Raw genomic sequence first — 20,636 nt, 5'->3', positions numbered from 1 at the left:
TCTCTCTTCTGTTATTTGAGAGTGCTCCAATCCAATCCTGAGTAATGCAACCTGTAAATTACCCACAGAGAATCCCAAAGTACCCCTCCTCAGCACTCTGTGTAAGGGATGAAGCATGGTAATATGCTCACTGTTCATGCTTAAAGGCAGTAGGGTGTGTGTTCTGTCATTTATTTCTGTATAAACGCCTACTAATGGGATGGGAACTGTGCATGTCCTTTTCCATCCACTGTCCAGGCCTTTCAGTTTTTCCTATAAAGTGGGTCGCTCACATCTTTGCTTGCCTGAATAAGATGACAGCTAAATATGTATATGCACAGCTTTCCACGTGTATTCACTTTAATTACTGCGTACACAGTTGCCTACAAATTTGTCTTCATTTGGTGCTTCTCCTGCTAGTCAGCTCACCTAAAGCTACAGATGATCATTTGAAGACTGCAGTGAAATTACCTCATGTGGAGCTGCATGGCTTTTTTCTTTTTGCTTTTTTGCTTTTAATGGCACAACTGAGGTCATGTCTTACTAATAATAGGTAGTACGGGGGAGTAGTAAGTCCATTATCTACATGTGGAGATCTTTAAATAATGTGAATGGCTGTATAATCTCAAACCATGACCTTTTTTTCCTTTAGCTTTCCAAAGGTCAGGGACAGAAATAGCATGTGTATGAAGAAACTGTTCTGTCCTGATTACGGTTGTTTGTTGTACAGTTGGCTTTGCCTTTGTTAGGTTGGCTGGATTAATAAGTTGGTGCTGATAGCATTGAGCTCCTTCGAGGCAGGGAAGGGAGAGGAGGAAGCAACATGCTGTTTGTGTTGCATGGACTTCTCTGGGCAGGCTCTCCAGGTTTCTGTAGCATTTAGCCAGCCATGCTACCTGCAGTGTACTTCTCAAGCCTCTCTTGTTTTACAGTAAAATGGAAGCTGCTGTCTGCAGTATAATTGGAGGGGTCAGTGAAAGCTCAGTGGGAAACATCTTCAAAAAGTTAAATACTCTGAACTCAGCTCTGAATACAGTGATTTTAACAACTACTGAGTGTTGGTGGTAACGCTTCGCTTCGTAGTGAGAAATAAAGGTGCTGCTGGCTAATGAAAACAAGAGAGAATTGAGGAGTATAGTGCCTGAAGTGCTGCGTGGAAGTCATATGGCTGCTGACTGGGCCTTTTAGGGGACTGCTGCTTTTGGGAGCTTCGTAATGGTGCAGGTGTCTGATTCTGCTGTAGCACCCTCATGTGGCTTTAGCTCTAAGAAAGTTGAGGGAACATAAGCTTGCAAATAACACTGCCCTTCTTGTTATTCCCTCATCATTTAGGAGTGTGAGCATGTTCGACATGAGATGTGAAGAAGAAGCTGTGTCTCAGCCTCACAGCAAAGCTCGCCATGAAAAACTGCAGAACATACACAACCAGCTGAAAGAGGATGAGACCAGATGGCAAGATGTGAGTGTACAACATTGTCTGCAACACTGGCGCTGAAGCCTGCTAGCTGGGCAAAAAAGTAAACAAGTAAACCTGCTAAACCTACAGTTGCCCTGTAATAAAAACAGGATCTTATTTTTTTTATTTATTTTTTTTTTCATTTTCCAATAGGTTGTTGCTAAAAGCATAGAAGGTCATAATTGGGTGTACTTTATACAACACACAGGTGCACTCGGTATTTTTCTTTTTAATAAAATGTAATTAAACTGTAGGTAAAAATGGAAGCAGAACAGTTTATATTCACTGATTTCTCCAAGTTTCTAATTAGCAATTGCCCGAAGTGACAAAATATAGGAATAAGTAGGGTGATAAATGTATAGGTTGGATTTGACTTTAATAAATTGAATAGATACAGAAAATGCTAATATTTTCCATCTTATCCAAGCAAACAAATTACCCTTCAAGTTAGGTACACCCTGCTTGCGTTACAAACTGTTCCCAAACCCTCCTTTTTATTTTTGCATTATCTTCAGCAAATCAACAGGGACACAAAAACATTGTTCATGATTTGCTGGTAGGTTAGTACCAGGAGTTTCAGTATCAGTCTTGTTCATTCCTAAAGACTGATTTTCAATGAGGACTGTCTGAGTTGTGTTATTTTTAAATCTCTTCAAGCAGCTAGTACAGTGATTTCCAATTATAAGGACAGCTGCTACAAAACATCTTAGAGACATTTTTATAGAAAATTCAGAAGAAGCCCCCAAAAGAACAGTATACACAACTAATAAATAACTTTTTGTAGAACAATGAAGGATTTCAACTGAGTGGTCTGTATGTGTGGGAAGCCTTAATTTCCCAGCAGAGATAAGAATGAGTCCAAAGGAATTCAAGAGGTTTGAGGACTCTTCGCTGCTGAATGGAAAATCCTCTGAGCTAAAGTGTGCAAGTTTTCCAGGCCCTCAGCACCTTACACGCCAAACTAAAAGTTCTGAAGAGCTACTAAAAATTCCTGTACTGGAATGTCCTTGGCATTCAGAGGGCTTTGTAGAGACAACACCACATTCATGGTCTCATATTTGTTATATGCCCATGCTGTAAATTTGCCAACAATTAACAGTTTCATAGCTTGTTTTATTATTATTGTTTTTCTAAAGCAGCAGAGCTGGAAAAGATAAACGTCTGGTTTTTAATTGCAAAAAGAGGAGGAGGGCTTATGTTATGAAATTTGCTAATGAAAAACTAATTTCCAAACAATAGGCAATAGTGGGAGTAGCTGAATAAAGAAATGCTTTTGTACTTCAATGCGAATAATTAGTAACTGAAGAAAATGAAAGGCCATGTTTCAAGAAGGGGATTATGGACTGATATATGTAGGTCATGAGAAGAAATACTTTAATGAGCATTCCCTTGAGTGTAACGTCAATAATTTGTGGTTTTAAGCTAAATTAAAAGTGACAAGGTTTGTTCCTGGTTTTAATAAAATAAGTTATGCTTGCAGTACCTTCTGCTGTTTACCAATAAAAATGCAATTAAAATATTTGGAAAACCATGTAATTAATGAAATAGCCTTTGAATTAAGTGTGTGTACAGAATCTCTGGTTTTTATTAAAACCAGAATTTGTTAGAGTGTGCGAAATACTGTCTGTATCCCAATCTCCTAATGTTGTAAAGTTAATGACAAACATGCCCCTACAGTTTCCTATGAAGTTATTTTTATTGCAAAAGTTCTGCAGAGGGTATTTTTTACATGTAAAATTTTGTTCCTTTCCTGGTTGGTTGCAGCGAAATCTTACAGCTTAGAAACACTTGTTTGCTGCAGTATTTTACTGTGAAACAAATTTTGTCTTTCTACACTCTGATATTTGTGAATTCATAACACAAGCAGGATGCAGGATGTAGGTGCCCATAGCAGGTATCCCCCATGGCTTTCTGTGTCTTAGTATCAAGTTGGTTTCACATAAGAAGTGAAGAACCAGAATCGCTGGGTCCTCTGGACAATTGTAGACAAGCAGCTTCCAAACAGAATAAAATCATTACTTCAACAAGAATGCGTCTACATAGCTGGATACAAACCACAGTCTTATTTCTCTCTCATATCTCAAGCCAACCAAGCGCGTTGCAGAGCTTTGCTGACTGGGTTCATTGATTTCTTATGGCCAGTTTTTAGTTGTTTGCAAGTCTGCATTCAGCTGCCTTCCTTCTCCCGCAGGACCTGGCTCGGTGGAAGAGTCGTCGAAGGAGTGCTTCCCAGGATTTAATAAAAAAAGAAGCTGAGAGAAAGAAAATGGAAAGGTTATTGTCTGGAGATGGATCAAATGAGCGCAGAAAAAGCATCAAAACCTACCGAGAAATTGTGGAAGAGAAGTATGTATTTTACTGAAGTGCGGCGGTATGTCTGAAATTGTGGTGTGCTTCTTCGGTGATAGGTAGCTGTGGGCAGCCAGGCCTGCAGGACTAGAGTGGGGGAGAGGGAAGGATATCAATGGAGCAGAGGAAGCAGGAATGATTTGCAGTGTTAATTTTAATGTGATGGTCTTTCTTGTATTCTCCCATGCAGAGAGAGAAGAGAGCGGGAGCTTCATGAGGCGTACAAGAACGCCAAGTCCCAGGAGGAGGCTGAGAGCATCCTCCAGCAGTACATCGAAAGGTTCACCATTAGCGAAGCTGTCCTCGAGCGTCTGCAGATGCCAAAAATCCTGGAAAGAAGTCATTCAGTGGAGCCAGATTCCCCACTGAAAGACCCGAATCCTCTGAGATACTTAAGGCAACAGTCGCTGCCTGCTCCAAAATTCACTGCCACCATTGAAGCAACCATTGTGCCCACCGCTGAGTTAGAGCCCAGCGGTTCGACAGGCCGCACATCTCCCAGCAAAAGTGTTGTCTCCAAGGCTGTGCCTATGCTGACACCCAAGCCTTACTCTCAGCCCAAAAATACACAGGAAGTTTTAAAGAACTTTAAGGTAGGATATGTTGCACTCCTCAGAGTCAAATGGGAGGCAAAAAAAAGTCCTGAGTAAATCATCTCAGCATGTAAATGTTTAATGCAATATAAGTAAAAAATCGTAGCAACATTCTGATGTTAAAAAATTCAGCCTCATGCACTGTGCTTTCCAGCCTAGTGGTCTTCTCTTGGCTACCATCCTTCTGAGGAACTTGATCCTGGAGTATTTGTGCTGGTCATTTTCCATCAGTCTACATTTGTTTGGGGGAAAAAGAGAGAAATGGGGGGCCTCTAGGATAAAAGCAAGGCATTTTGTGAGAAAGAGGTTAGGGAAGAGTATGTTGTCATGTTTTTTGTTTGTTTGTGTTTATAACAAAAGGACAGGGGTGGGGTCCCTGGAGGCCTTGATGTTTGGAGCAATACCTGAACTGGCTTTTGTGTCAAAGATCTGATTTTGCCACACCCAGACAAGTCTGTCCCAATCAGCCAAGTCACAAGCCTTTGAAACACTGTAGTCTGCATCTATTTCAGAGAGTCACTACTTCTTCAGGGTTAAGAAACAGCTTGCCCAGAGATGCTCTTTGTCCTAAGCGTGCTTCTCACTAGGGATTAATGGGGAAAGCTGCTTCACTGGAGTAAAGAAGGCATACAGGGTGCCCATGCACATTGAGGGAAAACAGATTGGTACTGGGGCAGTGATGTCACTGGGAACTGCTGGTGAGAGAGGTGGGGTGGCTGCACTAGGTTGCAAGAATTAGAGAAAGATTATGGGAATAAAAGAAGAGAATTTGGACAAAATTGGGGCTGCCTTGAATGAGGACCCAGATACAGGCTTTGGAGTGTTGGCCGGGAGGGTTCAGAGAATACTGAAACTAGGATATAAAACCTTGGGAGTATATCCTTGGACTGGGTGGATATGGAGAATGGAAGTAGGATTCCCTTCCCTTCCCTTCCCTTCCCTTCCCTTCCCTTCCCTTCCCTTCCCTTCCCTTCCCTTCCCTTCCCTTCCCTTCCCTTCCCTTCCCTTCCCTTCCCTTCCCTTCCCTTCCCTTCCCTTCCCTTCCCTTCCCTTCCCTTCCCTTCCCTTCCCTTCCCTTCCCTTCCCTTCCCTTCCCTTCCCTTCCCTTCCCTTCCCTTCCCTTCCCTTTTTTTTTCTCACAGGTCCAAGACCTGTATGCATCACATTTATGTTAATCCACACATAGTTCACATATACAGGGAGAAACTAACACGTGGATGCTTCTCCACCCTAGCCACCACTGAACGTCTGTCTAGATCTTGATGTGGAGGAGTGAGATTTGTCTTAGTAAGAACCATTCCCTATACACGTATATCCTAATATTCCCTGTTATGTAGCTGTAGCATTATTTTGCCCCGAATCACCAGTCTGTCGATGATTCTCAGCTCCAGTGACAATGTGTTGACTTGCTCCAGATCAGGAGAGGAGTATGTTTGTTTAACTCTGCAGCTGGGGCATCTGTCCTGATCATTCAAACATTTGGTTTTCCTCCCTAATATAAATAGAGAAATGTCTTAGTCTAAACAGAGACATTAAAATCGATGGTGTGGCCTGCCAGTGTTTTTCTGGCTTTTATATTTCTGAGGTCTTTCATGACCCACCTCTCTAGCAGATAATCCAGCACACAATCCCAGAAGACTTGGGGCTCAGCTTCTGCCCACACTTGCAGTTGGAAATAAACCAAGGATTGTGCAGTGTGGCTGAAGGCAGTGAGGAAAGGGAGCGAACTTTCCATCTGAAAAGCAGTCAGGACGGGTGAAACACATGTAGAGCATGGGAGCTGGCTGTGTGAGGTGCTAGCTGCCCGCACCTCCCTGCCCTCCTGTCAGAGCTGAGGATGCCCAGCGCCCTGGAGATGGCCTCTCAGTACTCATCCTCAGATGAAGAGCAGGTCTCTGGACATATACAAGACATTAACAGGAGGGGTTTGCCCTTAGCACAGCACCAATCACATATACTAAGTTGGAGTGCTGCTTTTGAGGTATCTAAGCTGTTTACTCAATAAGCAGAGTATTGGAGATAAGTGAATAGTGAACAGAGGAGCGGGGCAGGGAGGATGAACTGGCAAGGACTTCTCTTAAACCATGTCTCAGTTTGGTAAAGCAGTTTTGACACTTGTTGCATATTTTTTCAATAGCAATGAAGTAAGCCAAAAGTTCCCACAGAAAGCCAGACCTCGGAGCTTGTTTTTACACGTTTTTTGTTTATGCAGTACCTGTGGAGAGCCCTGACATGACTCATCACCACATATATCCCGATGGCTTCCCTAAGAAATCACGGGTCTCTGCTGTTACTCCCCCAAAGTCCAATTAGTGGCAGAGCAGTCTCTCTGTACTTTCTCCATCACCTTCGTGTTGTCTCCTGTGATGATCCTTTTGCAAGGAAGGATCTCTGTGCAGAGTAGCAAAGCTCTTCTCCAAAACTCAGCCCTGCTGACAATCCTATAAACCTTTCTGCTGTAGCTAGGCAGGAGCTATATGGTGCTACTGATACCTTGTGCTCTTCTGGTCCCTCTGCAGATCCCAGCTGGGCTCTTACTGTGACTGTCACACGAGTTTTTTGAAGCGGGACTTTCTCTGTGTATATACCTGGACTTCTACAAACAGCTTGCCAAACTGAAGGGACTTTCTAAGTGCTGTGCCCATCCAAAACATATTGATGAGAGAAAGCTGTGTCAGTGCAAAGGAAGAAGCTAGAGCTTATTATGTATTTTCTTCCTTGCTTAGGAGTTCCTCAAGGGGAATATAAGCCCTCCAAGGAGCAGGCTTAACCTTGAGAACAAAGTAGTTAAACTGTTTCTGCTCTCTCATCTCCATGATGACTGCATAAAATCATTTTCTGGGAAAGTGTCTATTTATTTTATAACCTCATGGAGAAGGTGGAATGCCCAATTTTATTTGTTGGTTCCTCACTTCCCTGTTATGAAAAGTACAGAAACAAATGGATATATTCTGCTGCTCCTGAGCCTTCAGAGTTCACCCAGCAGTGCTTCAGAAAGCATGTGCTAGTAATGCTGTGGTGAGCTTGCCAGACTGCACAGCAGCTCGCTGGTGTAACTAATCCTGGAGGACCAGCTGGCTTCTTGCACGACACGATGCAAAACCCCAAAATTTCAGTCTAAGTATAGCTTAAAGCATCGTTCTTTTAAAATCCACTGTGTATGTGATGTGCATAAAGGGTACATGTAAGTTACTGGGAGAGCGAAATGTGGGAAACTGGGAAATCCAGGAATATCCTGAACTTCTGTCTGTATTTTATGACCCCACAGACTGGGGTTTTCTTCTATCTTGGCCTGTTGAAATGTGTGCTTGGCTCTGTCCTGCACTGATGGTGTAGACTGTGTTAACAGCAATAGTAATGTTGTGTTGAAGTCCTAATTTCCTAAATTTCTCTGAATGCTAATTTCCTCCATGTATTTATTTAACTGTATTCTGCAGGTAGATGGAAAAGTCAGCGTGAATGGAGAGAATTTCAACGGAGTTGAAGAAAAGGATAAAGAGTGTACAACAGTAATATTTACTCAATCGCCAAGCAAATCTCTGAAATTTGATGGAGTAGCCAGAGGGGACAGGCCCTCGGTAGAGTTGAAGAAGGACCCCACAAGTGTTGAGCTCAGTTTACAGAGGCCTGCCACTCAGAGTGTGCACAAAGAGCCAACAGTAAGAGCAACACGAACAAACCAGCCTTACTTTCTCTGCCAATTTTCTGTCTCGTAATGTATTTAATCACTAACTAATGAAACCCAAGTGGTTATGTTTGTTTTATTTCAAGAGGGTGTGCCCAGACCAGGAAAAAAAATCCTTTGTAAATTAAAGGTTTCTTCCTCTGGGATGTGGGTAGAGAAATGGGAAGGGAAGGTTCAAAAACTTTTTGCAGCCAACGTTTCTTTTTTTTTTTTTTGGATGGCATGCAGCTGATAAGCATGCTTTAAATGTGCTGGGCCAGGGAGAAATTGACTCTGTGTCCCAGCTATTGTGCACGCTTATTCAGCTCTTCTCCTGATGTTAGCTGATTAGATCAGCAACATAATTGGACTGTGTGAGCCATTATAATTAGTCTCAGTTTTCAATTTTCAAATGAGGATGTGGATGTGCTGGCAGTTTTGAGCATTCAGCTTTTATTCCCCTCTCAGAAATATTAGAGAAGGGGATAAGTTATTGAAATACTCCAAGGGGCCAATGTGCTTCTTAACTGCCTTATCAAAGAAACAAATTAATTTTACCTTTTCATCTCTCTCCCCCACCTCCCCAGAGAGAAAGGCAGAAAAAAAAAAAACTGGAGCATATCACAGCAGGAATCTAGATGCTACAAAACTATCACAGAAGTAGATGGTTAAAAACAAAACAAGAAATAAGGACTGGACTACTAATAAAGTATGTTAAAGGATTGCAACTAGTGGCAGGACAGGGAGTTTTAGCCATTCTTTTTTGTGTAACAACAAAGAGAATCAGAGATGCAGTGAAATGTGGATTATGATAATTTTTTCCTTTCATCTCAGATTTCTTCCAAGTATCGGCCAGGTGGATAACAGGGAGTGGGCAGGGAGGGATGGTTCATTCATGCCAAAGGGCTTGTGTCTTATCTTACTTCCCTGCTTCATGGCAGTCTTTGGCCACAGACAGATGGGCTTTGAAGTCTACTTGCTGCAGAGTAGCTGGGAGCTGGGATGTGCGCTGAGCACAGACTTGATCTTGTCAGGGGGAATTGGTGTATAGGCAAGAGTGAATGATTTGCAGGATGGCAGAGCAAAGATTTCTTGCTTCAGAATTAATTGGTCCCAAAGGAGAAGCCAGGTAGGCATTGCATCTGGTCTGGGAGAGCTGGGAAGGGGAACCTTTGGAGGGCAGAGAGGGGCCACAGCTTGCTATAGATTAGAAGCAATAACAATGGTGATCAGAAAATTAGCAAAACATAAATATTACTGTCTCCGTTTTTAGGAGTTGTGGAAGAGTTGAGAGAAAATTCAGCAGTAGCAGCCACTGTTAGGGGCTCTTTGTACCTGTTTGATGGGCCTCTTTGTACCTGATTGATGCCCTTCCCTTTTCTTTCTATAGTCTTGGTGATGATGTGGCCAGCTGAATTCTAATTTTTCTGCTTTCAGTGTCTTAGCCCTCACGGTGATTTTGGCAAACAGGCAGAACTGCTTGAATTCCCAGATTCTTTGCAAATCTGATGTTTGCAGAATAACCTCCTGGTTTGTAAACTTGAGCGTGCTTAATGGTGAAGTCGTCTGGAGAGAATGAGCATGCACCCAAATGGTGCTATTTCTCCATTCCAACAAAGGATTTTTTATCATTAGCTTCATAATTTGATCATTAATGTGACTGGGTAGTGCAAATCACTACAATTACTCCAGGCACTTCAGCCTCAAACAAAGGTGTGTGTGTCAGGCATGTCAAGGGCAAAGCACGGTGAGGAGGTTGCTTTGAGGGAGTCTACCGCAGGCAAACAAGTGGAATGCACTGAGCATGATGGGGGCAGAGAGAGGGAGATCTGCCTGTGGCTGGAAGCAAATTTGCTAGCCTGAGATAAGATTCACTGATTTGTTTCCTTCTAAATACTTGCTTCTCTGTACCCAGATGCTTAGTTTTAATTTTCCAGGCAGCAACTTAGCTCAGTCAAGTGTACAGGAATGCCCTAGTTCATGGATGGGAAGGGCTGAGGTGCCAGGCCACAGAGATGGAGCATGGGACCGACACTTGGCTTCCTCACTGGTGTGGGGGCACAGGCTGGCCCTGCCAGACATCTCCATATAGATGCCATCAGGCTGGGGCCAGCTTACCTGCTGGAATTGGGCAGCTACCTGGAGTCACTTTACTCAGCCTTCCCCCTGTCCCTGTTTTACTTTGGTTTGTGAACAACTGATAACAGTGATGTCAGCCAGCATCTGCGGTCTGGAGTATTGAGCTCATCTCGGAAGATACAGCCTCTCCTAGGAAGGCTGGGAATCCAAGCCTGGAAAGAAAAGAGCCATCTGGGCTTGTCGCACTCCTCATAAAACACCTTCTTGGAAGTAAGACCTCTGAAGCTGCCACTTTTATCACCTCCAGCTGCAAGAAACCTGTGCAAGGCTGAAGTAAAGACTGTCTTCTAGCTAGTGGTGATGTTGTTACGATCTTTCATGAGGCAACAGCTCAGTTGGCCGCTACAGCTTTTTATGAGACTGGTGTAGCATTTTTCACAAGAAAAGTTTTTCTTTGTAGGGGCTTGGTTAAGCATGTGTTTAGTTTGACCCACTCAGAAAGTTTCTGTCTGATGTTTAACCCTACTGAACTTTTAGGAGAAGAGGAGAAGATGCAAACAGGGATAGGAGGCAGCCAAGATGAAGAAGCAGAGCTGTCTGAAGTGGAAGAAGCAACTACATTTCTGCTAAGAAAAAAAATACAAACAGATGCAATGGAGCACGTTTCAAAGTCTTTTCTAAACTTGCTTTCACTGCCTTTGTTTGCACACTTTCCTTTATTTATACAGTTTAGAGACTTGTTAGCTCTGTCCTTCCCTGGCTTGGATTAAGATTCACAGGCACCAGTTCCTCTGTCTATTAAGAGATGCTCTTTCTAGTTTTTGTTGCTTTGTTTTTGTTTTCCTCTAGTTGCTCCTAGCTTAGTTTTCTTTATGTATTTTATTAGCTCACTTTCTGCCCAGACTCTCTTGCTGTGAAAGTTCATATTCCTTTTCATATAGATATTACCTTTGGCCCTTCTGTCCTCCTCATCTGATTCTCTTCCTGTTCTTTGCATGCCCCTTCCTCCTCCATCCCTCTTATGGCTGCTTCCCTGCTGTTTCAGTTCAGTTGTCAAATTGACCGGTCCTGTCTTCTCTCTGCCTGGCAGCCTTCCCTTTGAAGCTGTGTAGCCCTGCTCTAAATCTGTCCGGCTGGCCTCAGGCGTTGTCTGCAATACGGGAAGATGCTGTGCAGCTGTACTTCAACAGCTCTCTTGGCCTGAATTTTGGAAAAAAGTTTAATCAAGTTGTACCACTTGAAATGCTAGTGTGATTTTTTGGGAGCTAGAGAAGCGTAAGAACCGTTTTGTATGGGTTACTCCATACCTCAATGTAGGTTGTCTTTCAGACAAAAAAGAACCCCCACATACATGCGAACCCTGTAATGATTGGTGACCAGCGACTGATTGGGAAATATTAATAACTCCTGTCTGGATTCACTATGAAATGGGATGCAAAAAGCTGCAGCAGGTGGGAAGCATGGTAAAGAAGAATATTTTCCAAAAACTGGGCTTGTGTCTGTATCGTGTATACAAAGTACTTAGATTTTGGGGGGATTTTACAGGAGACATACCTTTATTCAAAGTAGTTATATTTTGCCTCTGATTCAAGGCTGACTTTGCTAGGAGGGGTAAATTTGGCCTATGAGTAGGATGGAAGTATCCCACTGGTGCTTGTGGAACAATGTGCAGCTAGGAGAGGTGGCAGGTAAAGCACACCTCTTTTTTATTTTTTTTCCCCTGCAAAAACTGGGGCAGAGGCCCAAAGACTGACATGCTCAAAATCCTCTGATCAGTCAGAGGCAATGCCAGGAACAACGTGAAAATCATCTCCTCACTTCAGTCCTGTCTTTCAGCCATTAGGCTGTGTTTTCTTTCTATCATACATAGCAGTTATGCACATTACAAATACTGAGAAGTTGTATCCTCTTACTCTTTGAATTAGAAGTTGGCAAAGTACATGTTTTGTTTTAAAACAATATTTGTGCAGATTTTAGTGTAGGGGGATTAATTTGTCAGTGTGTAACACCACTTTATTTTAACTAATCTTTGTATGGCCATTTAGAAATTACTGGCTTGTTATAGCTCTAATTATAGCTTTGCTCTGATCAACCAAAAAATAAATAAATATAGACAGCAACTTTAAAAAGATCGGGGTGGGGTGGTGGTGGTGGGGAGATTTGGGCTTTCTTTTAATTTTTAGTTAGCCAGCTTAAACTTGTCCGTTTCTACTCACTGCATGCTTGGCACAAAAGAAACATTTTTTTTTTCTATATCCAAGTAACACTCTCCTTCATCTTCAAAAATCCACTGATTGAACTGAGATTAAAGTATAAGCTTTCTTGTGGTTGGGGATTGTTGGCCAAACTACAAGCGAGCAGGACTGAAATCCTGATTTGTACATATCTGGTAAGACAAGTCTTTGTTCTTTGATTCATTACAAGAAACACTTGCAGAGTAAGGTATATATATTCCAGATTGACAGCTTTTCCTTAACCATACATGGGAAGATGCAGGGCGGGCTGGACTACCTGAAGGGAAAAAGGGTTAGAGTGAGAAATAAGAACAACAAAACTTCAAAGTGGGTAGAACAGAACTCTGCTTGCGATGTGGTTATGAATTTAGCATCCATATCTCCCATCACGCAGACCCCCATCTGATTTTCAGTGTCTGCAAGTGATAGGAGATTATTTTTTGCCCAATTGAGCAGTGATAACGAGCAAAAATGACTCTAACAAGAATTCTTAACACTATTTCTTGCAGCACTTTAAAGGCTTCTCTGTCAATTACTGATCCACCCTGGTCTTTGGCTGTAATAGCTGATCTGATTATAGCATTATCTAGCTGCCAGTGAAAGGGGCAGATGATTTAACATGTCAGAGCAGTGTCTGGCTGCACCACTGCACTGGCATAGCATGCAAGGCACTTACCTGGGGCAGCCCAAGGTCATTTCAGCGTTACCACTCGCAACAGAATAAGCTAGCTTCAATTAGAAAATCATTGTATGACATTTTAAAGGCTTTGAGTATAACCTGTAAAATGCTGATACATATACAATTTCCATCATAGAAGTTTAAAGGATGCATTGGGTAATTTGTACATGTGGCTATTGATACTGCAACCAATTTCATTCCTGAGTGACTTTACGGAATTCACACTGTAGTTCTCACCTGGTTCTTCCAGCTCTCTGCATTCTTGCTGGTTCCAGACAGCTTGTTTTGTCATGTTTTCATAGAAAATACAGTATTACCATTCTATGTGATTTTGTGTACAAGTAGTGTTAACTGACCTGCAGTTTGACTTAATTTACAATAAGGGCTAATAAAGTTCTGCTGTAACTTCCTTTGGAGTTTGAATTCTTGTAGCAGTTGTGAAGTTCAGTGTTTCAGAGTTCCTAGCTAGTGTATTTTTAGGGTTTTGTAAGAAAGGTTCTGCCACAGCAGTAGGCAATGGGGCTGTTTCTGGCTTATAGGATCATAGCTCAAGAAATACCTGGATTGATATCCTAGTCCATGGGATAAAAGATCCTGTCGGCCACAAACTGAGCTGATATATTGCCATGCCGAACAGGAGTTTGATAACACTTCACAAGAGCTTCCCTCTTAGGTACCCTCAGCAGAGGCAGTGATGCCTCTTCCCACATGAATGCTGTGGTGTGGACAGGCTGCATGGGTCCTACATCCCAAAGTCTCAGATCTGCTCTGAAATGCCCAAGGAACATTACTCACTAAGGTGTTTTTCAGTGCCCATGTCAAAATACAATCTTCCCAAGTGCAATTGAATGTTTTAATGGCTTTTTTATATTCAGTGGTAACATTGTGCTTTGATTACAAAATGTTTATGAAATGCAAGTGGTAGTCTGTGGTAGAAAAGACATTTTACTGGCTCCATCAGTACATGATTTTTTTACAATGTATCTTATAGCTGCGGATAAAATACTAGATAATATTACATTACTTGGTATTACAAATAGAATTAGATACACTGGGAATGAGAGTTCCCCGGTGAAGTTCACTTAATCTTTTTTTGTAAATTACTTACTAATCAGTTTTATATTTTTAGCTTTATGTTGCTAACATTTAATTACTCAGCAGAGGGAGGAGAAAGAGTCAAGTCTCGTGAGCAGGAGCAGGGCTTCTGCAGTATGTCATTTCCAAAATCAATTCTCCTGCAGCAAGCAGTAGCTCTTCCTTTTTTTTTTTTTTTTTTTTTTTTTTTACTCCTCTTTGAAAGAATTTCTATAAATAACATCTATATCTATAACTAGCTCAACCTCCATACTGGATAGTAAGATCATAGTTGGATTTAGTTGAGATTTCACTTACGCAGGATAGCAGCGTGGCCCAACACCAAGTGTGGGTTCCTGAGGTAACTCCAGAACTGGAGGAGATAAGGTAGTATTGGCTCCATGTGTTTGCTGAGCCTTTTAATTTCTCAGTTTTAGCAGTTGCTTTTTGAGAGTGGAGGGTGAGTTCCGTTGCTTTACATAATAATAATATAAATATTAATAATTGAAACATGAAACAATTTCATTGGAAGGCTTGTACTTTGGAATGATGAATAGAGCTATCAGGTAGGTACCTTTTGCCTTTCCAGTGAAAATGTACTTTGTAGAGGGCAAACAGTGAGCTTTTGGTAATAGCTATTTGTTTAGTTTTAACGGAGGACTGCAGGTTGTAGAATCACAGAATAATTCAGGTTGTAGGTCTCCAGCAGGGTCTTCTGGTCAAAGCAGGATTGGTTATAGGAGCTGACCAGGTTGCTAAGTCCTTAATCATTTGAGTCTTTAAAACCTCCAAGGGTGGAGATGGCAGCCTGTTACACTGCCTGGTTGTCCTCGTGGAGGAAGAAATACTTATTTCTGCATTGCACAAGGGTGGGAGTGAACAGAAGATTCCCAGTAGTAGTTGCTGTCCTGTCAGGAGCCAGAACTGAGGTTGAAGGAGACATCTTTAGGTGTGGTATTTTTTTGCTGGGGTAGAGGAAGGGGCAGAAGCTTTCACTGAAACACAGGCTGGTATCAAGGTGAGCTGGGGAAGGGCGAGGTAGGTTATACAGAAGAAGAGAGCAGCAGAATGACAAGGGGAAAACCTATTGCATTTGTCTGGGTTTGCCACCTGCACCTTGCCTGGAGCAGAGGACTTGGGTGGGCAGAGGTGAGGGTGCAGGGAAGGCACCAGGCACTGAGGAGAAAGCCCTGTCTGGGGCAGCCATCCCCAGCAGGTGCCAGAGGGGATACACTGCCACTTCCAGCCGCTCACCACTGTCACTTGGTGCCTGTCCTGCCTCCCAACACTGCCCCTGGCCACAGCCCCGTACCAGGACTGGTCTCAGGGAGTTGTCCCAGACACGTTCCCTGCCCCTCGCCACAGCACGCTTCCCTCCAGAGAGGAGCAGAGACGCAGGGGTTTGCTCCCACTGCTAACAGCAAAGCTCTTTGAAGTCAAAGTGTGCCCACAAGGTGCCTGCTGGCACTGGCATCCTGCTGGCACTGCCACCAGACGTCCCGGTGACACGGCAGGGGGAGCCCAGGCCTGCTGCCCGTGGGGCCTGCGTGGATGCGGGCCATAGGCTCACGGCCGTCTGTGGGGAGGGGAGGCAGCGTCTGCGCAGAGGGCAGAGGTGTGAATCCTGCCCCCAGAAAAGAGGAAATTTCAGCACATTTCCTCTCTCGCAGCTGTTAATAAGATTGAGGAACAGGAAAGGGAGTCTACAAAGATCGCTTCTGAAATGCGTTGCTTTTCATTTCTAAACATACTCTGCTTCTTTTTTTTTTTTCCTTCCTCAGTTGGATGCGCCATCTTCTAGCTCTCTCATGTGCTAGAGGCACCGCGCGGTAGCTCATTGATTTGCTGCATTTTTTTTTCCTGATTTGCCTACCAGGAAAGCAGATATAAAGGGGAAGCTGCTGAATAAATCAGCTGAAATGCTACTGCTGTTTTGATGGTGTGGTTTAGCTCTGCAACAGGCTTGTCCTGGGTCAGGAAGCTGGCTTTTCAAAACGATTTGGATTATTCACTTGATATGGTCTCACCATTTTTTTTCAGTCCTTTCCCAATAACATTTCAAGTATTTCATTACCTTTATTACCAACTCTGCCTTTTCCCTTCAGATAACTGATTGTTTAGACAACCGTGAAATAAAGGAAGTATTTAATTACTTTGCCACTTTTAAAGCCCTTGAATGTGCTGGGTATTCACTGATGCATACGTTTTTGTGTTATTCTGGAAGAGAAAACCAGGGGTGAAATGTATGCTTATCTCCAGCTAACACAATTCAAGATATCCTCCAATTTTAAAAGCTTGCATGAGCTATTCCAAAGCAACTGCATAATGGCTGCTTGCTGAACGCTTAGAAAAGGAGATTAAAGCCCAGTGACTCGGTGCCAGAGCAGCACATACCGCTCAGAGACTCGCTCCCCAGTGCACAGCTCCCTACCGAGCTCTAAAACAGCCTGGTCCCAACACATTACGAAGCAGCAGCGAGCACTGCTCTACAGAATTAACCCATACTTTTATTTCCAGTGCACTCACTGCGTTTCCATCCTCTGCAGGCCTCCCCGGGGGAAGCGGATCCGGCAGCCAGCCAGCAGACCGAGGGCAGCCCCGGCGGAGCAGGACCCGGGAGCCGTTTGGGCGCATCCCCAGGTGGGTGGCTGCTGCCCTGACCCCTGTCCTGGCCCACCGCTGGTCTGGGCTTGATGCCCACCCTACAGCAGCTGCAGCCCAGTAAGTGCATCTGCAGCGGCACCAAGAGGGTTTATTAGACAGTGCAGAAGAAGGCAGAAATGACATTCACGGTTGCACACTGCTCCAGGTGCAAGGTGACAATGTTGTGCACAGCCTTGATTTTCTGCTTTAAAGGCTCTATGCACAATCCCTAATCTGGGGAAATGAATTTACTCGTAAAATTTGAAAGCGCTATCCTCAGAATGGTGTTTCTGAAATATTACCTTTGAGCATGCATTTTATCTACTGCCTGCTATCATACTAAGCTCATGGTCTTTTTCTGTTTGTTTTTTTGAAATGGGTCTATTAAAGTTCAGCTTGGTAGAGGTAAGTAAAAGGGACTGTTTACAGTAGGTATTTAAAGGAAATCTCTGCCTGTAATTGGTATATAAATATGCTGCTCCAATTTGCTGAAAATAAATGTGACTTAAGTAATTGAGCTTGCCTCTCAAACATCAATGGAGTACCATCCTCCAAGATTAGAAGCACATCCAGACTTTTCTTGATGTGCGGCACAACTATGACGCACATGTACTGCTAGTGACAGCTCATCAGCTGGCTTAATTACTTTGTCTCATAGTTAGAAATAGGCTAGACTTCCGGGTAGAAAAAAATCACTTCATAGCAGCACAGAGTGTAACAATCTGGAATTGCAGCTGGCAAGTAATGTAGAGATTGCAGGTGTGGAATGAATCAACCAAATCCTCTTCTCAACAGTCAGCAGTGAGGAGCTCCACACCTGTGAGAAATGCTAAACATTAAGTATTGGTAGCAAAGGTTAATATGGTCTGCCAAAGAAAGCTGGGAGAACACCTTGAGAAAGCTGCGATGGTAAAACAACGTGGATTTTCAGCGTCTGCTTTGGAGGGATAGATGTGGTCCAAGCTGTGTGACAGACAACCTCATCTGCTGTTCAGTACAAGCCAGATACTTCCATGCTGTGACCCCTAAGCCACTAATGGTGTGGGAACTGCTCCAAAGTGGTGTGCATCTGCCAGGCAGCAGGAACAGCTCTTGTGTCTGCTGGTGTGGGCGTTCTTAGTGCAGCTTTGGGGTGCCTCCCTTTCTTAGCTCCCTCTCCTAGCTTGTCAAAGAGGTACCTGTTGGAGGGGGAACAGGATGAGAAGCTGAGATTGTGTTCCAGGATGTTTAAGAGATGTGTGGGTGCTTGTGCACTGCCTGGGATGGCAGAAACTGCTCCATGGTGGTGCCAGCTAGCAGCCACTGGGTTTTCACAGACCTCAGCTGTGGGCCCTTGTGCTCCTGGTCCCTGGTCCTTGTAAACCAGCATCATTTTTTTTTTTGTTTGTTTGTTTGTTTGTGTGTGGGTGTTGTTGGTTTGCTCTTTTTCTTTTTTTTAAGAACTGAGTCCCAACCTGGTTATTCCAGTCCAAGGCTTCCTTTTACCACAATTTCTTTGCTTTCTGATGCCTGGCTGACTTGGTTCAGTGGAAACAGCCAAGCTGGCATATCTTCCAGTGCTGACAGTGAGACCATGTTAACTGTTGTAGAGCTGCTTGTCCAGGTAGCACCTTAGAATAGGATTCCTAGAGCTGTGTTCATCACACAGCTCTAGGAATGCGCACTACAGAGATCTGTACCTCAGTAGATGTGTTAATAGGTTACAGCTCATTTCAGACAAGAGAAGTGTCTGAAATTGTTTGTGCAATCCTTCTCAAAGGAGTGCCTTTCTGCCTTTTTTAACCATGAAGGGTGTCCCATAGTGACCAACTCAAATGTTAGCATCTACATTTCATCAGGTGAAATTCATCTTTCAAGTTGTGTCTTTTCTGAGAGATTAATTTTGCCAGTGTTGAAGAAAGAAGATATGAAATAAGTCTACATTGTATCTGGAAAAAATATCTTAACCTTGTGACATTCTCTCTTGTTTGTGTGGATTAGGTTCAGATCAAAAGCAATTCAAGTCAACTGCAGCTTGTGCCAGCCCTGTTGTGAAGAGCTTAGAGTTTCCTCCAAGTCCTGTCCCTTCCAAGGACATTGCTCCAAGTCAAAAAGATGTGAAGAAACCTGAAATGGAGCAGCAGAAGGAAATAGTGCTCCCTGCTACGCAGGAGGTATGTATGGGCAAGAAAGAAAGGGAATGGAAAATGAAACAAAGAAGACCTCACAAGGAAATGGATATTGTGCAAATATCTGGTTGGTATTTTCTCTCTGTATAATGTCATAACAGGATTTCATTCAAAATATGTCAGGGAATGACCCTGAAAGATGTTTTCTGTGCCAAATCCAATGATTATAAGAGAGTTCCTCCTCCAAAGAAACTCCCCGGTGTCTGCTTGGAGCATTTGAATCTGTAAACTGGCTGTAGCAGAAAAGAGAACTCAACCTGCAAAGCCCAGTCCCTCCACACACTGTGAGAGCAGAGTATCCAAAAGGTGTAGACAGTGGATTTTGTGTATGTGGCAGGGGTAACAAATGGCCATCACCATATTGCTCTGTCAGGTACACTAGATGATGGTCCTGGGTTAGGATGAGCTTGGGTGTGCAGTGTATCAAGAACAAACAACTGATGGTTATTTTCATTGCTTCAATATTGCAAGTTCATATTGCAATTCTGGAGATAGAGGCTTATTAAACTTTGATAACGTTGTTTTAGAAATTAATAGAAAGGGTTTAAGTTAATCTTTGATTGTACCTCGTGATTTTTGAATGCAGTTTTCTGTTCCCAAACATCTCAACAGGTAATAAAACCGAAGGCCCTGGAACAAGAAGGGAGTATAGTATTGCCATTTTTAAAGAAGCTGCCTGAGACCAGCCAGGTCACTCTGCAGAATTCTGATCGACAAGGTGAGCAGAAAGAGAGGTTGGGAGCTGCAGAGAATTCAGCTGGACGTATGCATGTCCGTCGTAGTCAAGGGGGAATGCCTAATCAATGGCCTGGAAGGTTTGGAAGATAATATGTTTAATTTCTAGTTGCATCTGACTGATACTGGTAGTGTGGCTTCTGTGATGCGAGGGACGCTTCTTGCTGTTCCCCTTAACCACAGCAGCAGAATTGTGACACAAAGGAGGGGGCCAGGCCTAACAATTAAAGCTGTATTATGTCCATGAGTATTATATTTCATTAGTATGTTGCTCACAGATGAAAATGGCTTAATAATTGGGTTTATCTCACAGTAAAAACTCCTGGAGACAATTCCTCACTCAGCTGCTTGTGTGTAGCTCCTCTTTATAGATGACCAACACGCATATCTGGCCACATCCCCCAGTTTGACCTCTGCGCATCACAAGCTCTTGCAAAGCAGAACTTACTTTTCTTGCGTTCATGACAAAGTATTGCTTGAGATTGGTAATATTTAGTAGTTTTATTTTATATTGATTTTAGAGATGCATATATGTGGGTATTGTGAAAGAAAGAGAGAGAGGGAGACAGAGGGAGAAAGGGAAGTTTTCTTCCCCCTGTGAACTTGCGAGGTTGTCAGCTTATATATAGGTAATATAATGATTTATCCCTGCATTTCACTGAAGGTAATCCACTGTGGAAAACAGGAATGTCAGTAAAGGAATGAGAAGTCTTACTTGTTTTAGGTGGGAAGGTACTTTCCAAACAGGCTTTGCCAACAGTATTGTTTTGTTTCAAGCACAAATCAGTCCAAATACGGAGTGACAGATTGTAGGTGTCTCTAGTATTTTCTAAATGATGCTGAAACACTTGGCTGCTCTCTAGTGTTCACAGCATGTATACCATGAAAAAGATCAGATAATCCTTTAAAATATGCATGTACAACAGAAACAAATGCGAGAGTGTATTAGCATTTCTGTGCTAGAGCTCTCATATAGGGTTAGG

At 43.0% G+C, this 20,636-nt stretch overlaps 1 protein-coding gene across 9 annotated transcripts in view; it reads left to right on the top strand.

The window, feature by feature from the left end:
• LIMCH1 (LIM and calponin homology domains 1) overlaps positions 1-20,636 on the top strand; it is a 169,522-nt gene that overhangs the window by 132,174 nt on the left and 16,712 nt on the right. For all 9 annotated transcript variants that reach the window (XM_082759894.1, XM_082759888.1, XM_082759893.1 and 6 more), the window contains 7 exons: positions 1,312-1,438; positions 3,627-3,781; positions 3,975-4,377; positions 7,815-8,036; positions 16,654-16,747; positions 18,731-18,903; positions 19,531-19,636. In XM_082759894.1, the coding sequence (XP_082616020.1) occupies positions 1,312-1,438; positions 3,627-3,781; positions 3,975-4,377; positions 7,815-8,036; positions 16,654-16,747; positions 18,731-18,903; positions 19,531-19,636 (1,280 nt within the window). The remainder of the gene's footprint in view (positions 1-1,311; positions 1,439-3,626; positions 3,782-3,974; positions 4,378-7,814; positions 8,037-16,653; positions 16,748-18,730; positions 18,904-19,530; positions 19,637-20,636) is intronic.

The sequence above is a fragment of the Aythya marila genome, assembly GCF_965140915.1.
Source record: "Aythya marila genome assembly, chromosome: 4".
Lineage (NCBI taxonomy): Eukaryota > Metazoa > Chordata > Aves > Anseriformes > Anatidae > Aythya > Aythya marila.
The sequence above is the reverse complement of the archived record's forward strand: the minus strand, read 5'-3'. Positions and strand labels throughout refer to the sequence as shown.